Source organism: Elephas maximus, chromosome 6 (assembly GCF_024166365.1).
Source record: "Elephas maximus indicus isolate mEleMax1 chromosome 6, mEleMax1 primary haplotype, whole genome shotgun sequence".
Classification (NCBI taxonomy): Eukaryota; Metazoa; Chordata; class Mammalia; order Proboscidea; family Elephantidae; genus Elephas; species Elephas maximus.
Window position 1 is genome coordinate 134,700,960 of NC_064824.1, and position 8,859 is coordinate 134,709,818.

General features: G+C 59.2%; 1 protein-coding gene across 1 annotated transcript; it reads left to right on the forward strand.

Annotated features, from left to right (window-relative positions):
* The first annotated feature begins 3,451 nt into the window (after positions 1–3,451).
* On the forward strand, positions 3,452–8,522 carry PRSS56 (serine protease 56). The gene is made up of 13 exons (XM_049889022.1): positions 3,452–3,551; positions 4,371–4,481; positions 4,856–4,912; positions 4,999–5,188; positions 5,702–5,801; positions 5,885–6,044; positions 6,237–6,379; positions 6,601–6,763; positions 6,925–7,101; positions 7,196–7,354; positions 7,432–7,494; positions 7,821–7,927; positions 8,316–8,522. The coding sequence occupies exons 1-13, from the start codon at positions 3,452–3,454 to the stop codon at positions 8,520–8,522; spliced, it is 1,737 nt and encodes a 578-aa protein (XP_049744979.1).
* Positions 8,523–8,859: the final 337 nt, after the last annotated feature.

The window sequence follows — 8,859 nt, forward strand, 5'->3', positions numbered from 1 at the left end:
CTGCTGACACCTGCCTCAGTTAGTGTGAAGGTTTGATACATTGTAATACATTGAACCACAGGAAATTGTCAATCCCACCTTTTTTTGACACTTAATATGTTTTGGGAAACCCCGGTGGTGTAGTGGTTAAGTGCTACGGCTGCTAACCCATGGGTAGGCAGCTCCAATCTGCCAGGCGCTCCTTGGAAACTCTATGCGGCAGCTCTGCTCTGTCCTATAGGGTTGCTATGAGTCAGAATTGACTCAACAGCACTGGGTTTTTTTTTTTTTTGGTTTTAATATCTATTGGGTAATATATTGCCTGAAGAAACTACCATCGACAGGGTTTCTACTTGACGCCCTACACTTTTATACTACCGATAGTTTGTATTTATATAAATGTTGCCTGCTGATTTTAAAGAATTCAAGCAATGCCAGAAAGCACAAAGAAAAATAAAAATAAATCTCACACTGAGGAATAGCCATCATTAACAAATAACCACCATTTCTAGAAGCCTCTTCTTGCACTGATACAGACAGAAGTTTAGAAAGATAGATCGATTGAAATATTGCTATTCAAAGGGATCATACTGGATTTTTTAAACACAATTTATTAAATCTAATTTTAGTTTATTTTAGACAAAAGGAAATGAGTGGAAGTAACACCAAAGAGAGCTGCAATATTCCAGCAATTGTCGTTTCATTACGGAGATAGTGTTTCCTAAAAAGATCGTCTAATGTTAACAGATTTGAAAGCAATCAGACTGGGAAATACTGATCAGAGAGAAAACCTATTATATGGGAGAAGGGAAAATGAGAATACTAGAGCAGAAATTGAAGGAGTTTGTCTTAGCTTCCTAGTGCTGCAGTAATAAAAATACCACAAGTGGGTGGCTTTAAAGAGCAAAAATTTATTGTCTCACAGCTAGAAGTCCAAATCAGGGCCTCAGCTCTGGGGAGGCTTCTTTCTTGTCAGTAGCCCCGGGCGTTCCTTGGCGTTCACTTGGCTTGCAGAAGGTTCCTCACAGGGTCTCTTCCCCGTGTGCGTGTATGTGCCTATTCTGTTCTTTTTATAAGACACCACTCAAAAGCGATTAGATTTAGGACCCACCCTGCTCTGATATGGTTTCATTAAAAAAAGAAAACTCCTCTTTTCAGATATGGTTATATTTACTGCTACAGGGGTTAGGACTTCAACATAACTTTTTCGGGGGACATAATTCAATCCATAACAGAGTTAAATTACCAAATTTCAAAGATTTACCAGGCCTTTCTTCCCAGGCACCTCTCGGTGGACTTGAAGCACCAAACTTCTGGTTAGCCCCCAAACATGTTAACCATTTACACTACCCAGGGACTCCATATTCCCTGCTAGATGGATAGATATGCTGATATATACAATTTCTTACTAAAAGTCACTCATAACAATCCATCCTCAGTATTTTCACTCCTGAATCACGGGTACTGTCTTTACCAAGGGTGGTGGTGACTGGTGACTGCCAGGGTGTGCCGATAAATGTTTAACAACTGCTGTCCAGGGGCAAAGAGCTCTGATTTATAGCATTTGCTGATTTCCGTGGTGTAAATACTCCCACCTTGGCTGATTTCAGGAACCCTGGTGGCGTAGTGGTTAAGAGCTTGGCTGCTAACCAAAAGGCTGGCAGTTTGAATCCACCAGTTAGAAACCATATGGTGTAGTTCTACTCTTACAGAGTCACTATGAGTCAGAATCAACTTGATGGCAATGGGTTTTTTGGTTTGGCTGAATTCAAGCTGTCATGTCAGTGAGTGCAGATTTGGGAAGAGACACCCAGGACAGACTTTCAGGGGCGAGTAAGAGCTGGCTCAGCACACCACAGGGTGGGTGGCAACTTGTGATGGAATTCCAGGGGGCAAGAGGTGGTGTGCCCCAGAGATCAATGGAAGAGAGAATTTCAAGAAGGAAGAAGAGGTCCCCCACTGGCTCTCTGCCCAGTGGCATAGAAAGGTCAGAGAAATTGCTGAATTTGGCATACCCTGGTGGCACAGTGGCTAAGCGCACGGCTGCTAATAGAAACATCAGCAGTTCGAACCCACCAGCTGCTCCATGGGAGAAAGATGTGGCAGCCTGCTTCTGGAAAGACTATACCCATGGAAACCCAATTGGGCAGTTCTACCCTGCCCTATCAGCTCACTAGGAGTCAGAATTGACTCAAGGGCAACAGGTTTTGGTATTTGGTCCCTGTACCCTACCCATCACCCCCACGCTTGGGGCCCAGCCCAGGGCTCTCCGCAGGCTGGGGCTCTGTTTCCTAAAGGGGCAGATTCCCATTAAAGGTTGCCTTATCGGTGCGCAGGAAGAGACGGGCCATTTGGGAGCAAGGACATATGTTCCTGAAGAAACATAACAACCTACTCTGGAAGAGGACCAGGCTGCCAGAGAAGGCCTGGGTCACTGCATGAACTGGGCTCAGGGCATTCTGTGGGGCTGAAGGACATCTCCTGTCTGCTGCAGGTGGTGATGATGCCCCAGGACAGCTGCCCACCCATCAGGGCCCTTCCCATGAGGCTCCAGAGGATTCCCTCCTGCCAGACCCACTGGTCATAGCAACTGCGAACAATACTGGACAGGCAGAAGTGGGCCCTGGGCAGGGGTAGGGGGTCTGGGAGAGCATCAGGAGCGGCTGGGGCCTTTCCTTCACGAACTGGGCCACTTGGGCCTTTCATCCCCCGCCTCCCTCTGGGGCCACTGCAGCGTCCCCGGCTTTGCTTCTTCCCACCCCACCACCCCCAGTGCAGCAATTACGGCGCTAATTAGGGTGCTTTGATCATCTTTAGAAATGGCCACATTGGTGAAGGACACAGCCAAGCAATTAGGGGCAGAGGGGCTGGGAGCTGGGGGCCCCTTAAGGGGTGGGGCTGCGAGGACCCCCAGATGTCACCAGCCTGCTCCCTCTAGAAGTGTCTGCCCCCAGCATTGCTGTAACGTGCAGATGGGGATCCCCTCCCCCATGCAGCCTGGAAGACAGAGGCAGCCGGTCCCCAGAAGCACCCCCCCCCCCAGCCTGGCCCCTAGCCCAACCGTCAGCTCTTCTTCCCTGTCTAGGCCCCTTTGATGGAGCCGCAGAAACAAGGGCCCCTTTGACAGAGGGGGGCTCAGAGCTGGATGATGAGACTTCAAAGGTGAGAGTTGAGTTCACTCTCTCGTTCCCTCCCCTCTCTCCCCGCTGGCCCCCTTCCCGTGCACCCCCCAGTCTGTCCTCTATATAGCCCCCGCAGCCCCAGGCCCCTGTAGGCTCCCAGGAGTTAAGGGCCAGGTAAGGGACGGGATGGACCAAGGGAAGTGGGCAATTTGATGTAAGACAGCAGGGTCAGATGAATTGAGCAACAAGAAGACAGTGCCCAGGGGCAGAAAGGCAGTGGGAGGCAGGCCCCAAAGGACAAGCGCCTGGAGGGTGGACCCTAAGGGGGAAAGAGGACAGTCCTGGTCACCATGCTGCTGGCTGTACTGCTGCTGTTGCTGCCCCTCGGAGACCCGTGGTCAGCCCTTGGGCACCCTCTGTACGTGCGCCTGCCCCACAGCACCCTGCAAGGTGAGCCAGGCTGGTCTGGGGAGCGGCTGGGGAAGCAGAGGAGAGGAGTCCCAGACAAGGAAAGATGAGCTTGCCATTCCCACTCACAGGACCTGTGGCCCCTTCTGCCCACCCTGCTAGGAACTGAGACACAGGTAGAAGAGGGAAAGGGAGGAAGACAGTGGAAGGGGCCCGGGAACTGGCAAGCACTGCCAAAGGGCATTTAGAGAAGGTTCTAGGCTTAGCAAGGAGGCCCAGGGCAGCATGGGCTGTCTGGACTCAAAAGCATGCAACTTGACCAGTTAACTTGAGGTCAACAAGCCTGAGTCCTGTGATGTCGTTATCTTTGGGGCTCTGTTTTCCTGTAAAGTTTTTAAGGAAAGGTGCTTTTCAAAGATCCTGGCCCAGCCCAGGCAAATTACAGAGATATCTTGGGCTGAGGATCTGGGAGCATCTGCTCTGAGTGACGCCCAGAGCCCTTCTCTCCCACTTCTTCTCCCCAAGTGCTCCCAGAGCCCAGCCTGCCTTTCCGCTGGTCTCCCAACGCAGGGCTCAGGGCTGGGGCAAGGGGATGAGCCAGCCCTGCCCCAACTCTCCATGACTTTGTGCCCCGTGTCCCAACAGTAAGGTTCTTGGGTGGTACAAATGGTTTATACTCCACTGCTAACTTAAAGGCTGGTGGTTTGAACCCAGTGCTGCCACGGAAGAAAGGCCTGGTGATCTGCTTTGGTGACTATTACAGCCAAGAAAACCCTAGGGAGCAATTCAGCTCTGTAACACTGGGTCTCCACGAGTCGGGATCGACTAGAAGGCAAGAGATCTTTGGTTTGGTCCCAACAGTTCTGTCAGCACAAGGGACCCAGGCACTGCAGGCTGCCCAGAGGAGCGCCCGGTGGGCGGTGCAGCAGGTCGCCATGGAGATCCGGCACAGACTGCACGAATGCCAAGCTTGTGCCAACCACACCACCCAGTGCCCCAGTGAGCTTCGCTGCCCTGGGCCCTTCTCCTGCCCATCCCCAGCCTTTCCTTCAGACCCTACTTCCCCTCTGGGGGCAGGGAGGGGGTGAGGCTGCAACCAAGGCGGTGCACGCAGGTCTCCCTCAGTGGAAAGGGTCTTTCAGGTTGGACAGCGAGTGCAAAGACCGCCGCAGAAACAGCCTGGGCTCATTGGGCGATGTTGATGCGATAAGAGTTTATCCTGGGGTAAAACCTGCCTGCTGGTGGGTGGGGTGCGAGAGGGCGAGAGGGGAAGGGAGAGCTCAGGCCCAGGGTAGGGTGGTGAAGGGAAGGGAGGGCGGCTGTGAGGCTGCAAGTCTGTTTCTCAGCAGGACCTCGGCGTCCCAGGCCTCAAGCTTCCCTGCTCCAGGACCCACCTGAGCCAGGTGAGACTGAAAGGGCTCGGGAGGGAGGGCCGAGAGAGGGGCGGACCCCGGGCACTCAGTGGTGTCCCTCGTGACGGTCCTTCTAGGGCCGTGTGGCGAGCGGCGCCCGGGAACCGCTAACGTGACGCGGGCCCACGGCCGCATCGTGGGTGGCAGCGCGGCGCCGCCAGGGGCCTGGCCCTGGCTGGTGAGGCTGCAGCTCGGCGGGCAGCCTCTGTGCGGCGGCGTCCTGGTGGCGGCGTCCTGGGTGCTCAGCGCCGCGCACTGCTTCGCGGGGTAGGTCTTTCCCCAGGCCCGGGCCCAGGCGGGTCCGCAGCGCAGGGTTCACCCCGTCGATAGCCCCGCCTCCGCTGATGTCCCGCCCTCGGCCCCGCCCAGCCGGATCCCTAGCTCGGCTCTGGCCCCGCCCCGCCTTTGCCGATGCCCCGCCCCAGCCCCGCTGGGTCCCTAGCCTGGCTCTGGCCCCGCCCCGCCTAGGCCCCGCCCCAGCCCCGCCCCCAGGGGTTGGCGGGCTGGCGGCGCTTGAGAACGCAGGTCTCTGCTGCCGCCTGGCTGCCGCACCCCCGGGCTCCCCAGTCGCAAGGCCCCCTCGCGGACAGGTGGCGTGTTCGACCCGCTCTGGGGCCTGTTCCCTCTCCGGCCTGCCCGGTCCGCGGGCGGAAAAAGAGCCAGGAGTGCGGGCTTGCTGGGTGATGCCCATGGGCGGAATGCCAGGGTCTCCGCGTCCCCTTCCCCATCTCCGGTCTTGCTGCGCCCCTGTCCCGCGCTTCACCGCTTCTCGCCCCACAGCGCCCAGAACGAGCTTCTGTGGACCGTCACGCTGGCCGAGGGGCCCCGGGGCGAGCAGGCGGAGGAGGTGCCGGTGAACCGTATCTTGCCCCACCCCAAGGTTAGAGAGTAGCCCCTAGGTCCCCAGACCTGGGACCCCACCCCCCACTCCTCGTTGACCTGCCCTTCCAACTCCCTCCCCAGTTTGACCCGCGGACCTTCCACAATGACCTGGCCTTGGTGCAGCTGTGGACACCCGCGAGCCCGGCGGGGCCAGCGCGCCCCGTGTGCCTTCCCCAGGCGCCACGGGAGCCCCCAGCCGGCACCGCCTGCGCCATTGCGGGCTGGGGGGCCCTCTTCGAAGGTAGGGGCGGGAAAAGGCTTGGGTGAGGTGCAAGTGGGTGGAAAGAGTGGCAGGGGCGCTGAGTAATGGAGTTTGGGGAGGCTGGTATGTAGGGAACCTAGCCTACGCCAGAAGGAAGGATGGCAGTGGTGGGGATCCTCAAAGCAGGTTTCTTGCCCCCCATACCTGAGCCCCTCGACCCCTTCCCCGTAGACGGGCCAGAGGCTGGGGCGGTGAGGGAGGCCCGCGTGCCCCTGCTCAGCACAGACACCTGCCGAAATGCCCTGGGGCCCGGGCTGCGCCCCAGCACCATGCTTTGTGCCGGCTACCTGGCGGGGGGCATCGACTCGTGCCAGGTATGAGGGTGCAGGGTGGGGCTCTCTAGGGGCGAGACAGCCTCCTTACCTTCTTCTGTCAGGCTGTCACTGAATTCCTCTCAGCCTCTATGTCCTCATCACTGAAATGGGTGCAAGACTGGAAACCGTAGTAGAGCTCAGAGCTGCCTTACCCTGCCAGGTGTAAAGAGAGGGGGGCGTGTCAAATGCAGTGCCCTCTTGCCTGGCTCCGGTCCATGTAGGGTGACTCTGGAGGCCCCCTGACCTGTTCCGAGCCCGGCCCCCGCCCCAGGGAGGTCCTGTACGGAGTCACCTCCTGGGGGGACGGCTGCGGGGAGCCGGGAAAACCCGGGGTCTACACCCGCGTGGCCGTGTTCAGAGACTGGCTCCTGGAGCAGATGAGCGGTGAGCGCCCCCTTCCGATTCACCCTCCCGGGACAAGCCCTTCCCACCCCACCCACCCCAGCCACCTTCTGGTCTAGAAAGCTGGTCTCTCTCCGGAGGAGGGCGTGCGGGGCCAGGGCCCCGGAAGCAGGGAATGAGCTGGCCCCTGTCCCCGGCCGCAGCGGCCCCCTCCAGCCGCGAGCCCAGCTGCAGGGAGCTTCTGGCCGGAGACCCGCCGGACGAGCCGCTGGCCCTCGCGGCCTCGGCCTGCGCCTTCTACGCGCGCTCGTGCGCGGGGTCCGGGGGCGCCTGTGCACACCAGGCGCACCAACAGTGCCTGCAACGCCGGCGGCGATGCGGTCAGTCCCCGTCCTGGGCAGGGGGCGGGGGGCGGGGAGCAGGGCGCTTGGCCCGGCCCCGCCTGACCCCGCCCGGACCCTTGCTCTCCCGCAGAGCTGCGCTCCCTGGCGCATACCCTGCTGGGCCTGCTTCGGGACGCCCAGGAGTTGCTCGGCCCGCGCCCGGGGCTGCGGCGCCTGGCCCCGGCCCGCCCCGCGCCGTTTCTGCGGGAGCCGCTAGGGCACCCCACCCGCGAGCAGCGGCAGCGCCCAGGTACCTTGCGCCTTGGCCGCCCAGCATGGCCCTACCCCTGTGCGACGGAGCTACTTTCTAACCCTGTGTCTCCCCAGGATGGCGGACTGCAGGCGTGCGCTCCCCTAGGCGAAGACCAGAGCGGCGCGGGGAAGGAAACGGTAATGACGCCCCCTGCCGGCCGTCAGGAGGGGAGTAAGCCACGGGGCAGGCCGAGGCCGGGAGGGGCTTCTCCCAGGGTCTGCGCTGGGAAGTAATTACTATTACTCCAAGGAGCAGCGGGGCAGGCTCGTTTTCCCCATTCCCCGAATAGGGCAGATGACGGGGCTATCACTTCAGCTCTCTAAGCCTCAGTTTCCCCCACCCACAGCACTAGGATGATATGATAGTAAGCCTGTCCTTGGGGAGCCCCTCCTGAAATGCAGGTGCCCAGCCCGCACCATGTCTCCTCGGTTCTCTGTTATTCCCGGCCCCTCCCTCCTGCCAGGCTGCCCAGGGCTGGAGCCCCTGCGACAGAAGCTATCGGCCCTTCAGGGCACCCATGCCTGGATCCTGCAGGTGCCCTCTGAGCGCCTGGCCATGGACTTCCATGAGGTAGGACCCAGACTTCCCTGACTCCTTCCCAGTGGCCCAGAGCTGGCTGACCTGGCTGGGGCTCTGAGGGGTACAGGGAGAGAGGGGGTGTCCACCCCACAGCAGGAAGAAGGCTGTTCCCCAGAGCGTGGGTGTGCCTTTGCCCAGCTCTGGGAGTCCAAGGGGAAGGGGGTGGGGAGGGCAGCTGTGTGTGAGCTGGGGCACTGGGCATTGGGGGACAAGGTGTGAGTGGAGGCTTTGTGGGGTGTGCATGTGGGTAGGAAGTGTGCAGCATCCTTTGGGGTGAGGGAGGGTCGTTGGATGGGTCTGGGTGAGGGATTCAGGGTCCAGGAGGAAGGGGCAACTGGGATTCCCACTCAGAAGAGGGTTTCTGGGCCTCCCCCTGTAGGTCCTGGCCGATCTGGGCTCCAAGACACTAAGCGGGCTCTTCCACGCCTGGGTGCGGGCAGGCCTAGGGGGCCGGCGCCTGGTCTTCGGTGGCCTGGTGGGCCTGGAGCCCGCCACACTGGCGCGGAGCCTCCCCCGGCTGCTGGCCCAGGCCTTGCGGGCCTTCCGCTTGGCAGCTCTGGCAGAGGGAGAGCTGGAGGGACCCTGAAGGGTGGGGGAGAATCAGGGCCGTGGGCTGGGGGCAGGGGGAAAGGGGCCGCATGCACTCAGCCCTCAGTTTCCCTGGGCCAGGTGGCCTTTAGCACCTAGGGTGTCTAAAGATCTTGATTCACTGCTACAGTTGGAGACAGGGAAGGGCACTGGGATTGTGTCCGAGTTTACCCTGGGGGGGAAGACTGTGGGGTCCTGGGCCTCATGTGTTTTTCCATGTGTGTGATCAGAGAATCACAGCTGCTTTAATAAACATTATTTATGACCCATGGAGATGACTCTGGAGTTTTCTTCGGATTGGAACCAGGTGGGGTGGACATTAGGTCTCTCGGGTA

Bases quoted from the DNA above. Each gene is read 5' to 3' on its own strand.
- PRSS56 (XM_049889022.1), top strand. From the start codon at position 3,452: ATGCTGCTGGCTGTACTGCTGCTGTTGCTGCCCCTCGGAGACCCGTGG. The intron at 4,482-4,855 runs GTGCCAACCACA...TCTGTTTCTCAG, and splicing joins ACTGCACGAATGCCAAGCTT to CAGGACCTCGGCGTCCCAGG. The intron at 6,764-6,924 runs GTGAGCGCCCCC...CCCCGGCCGCAG, and splicing joins GCTCCTGGAGCAGATGAGCG to CGGCCCCCTCCAGCCGCGAG.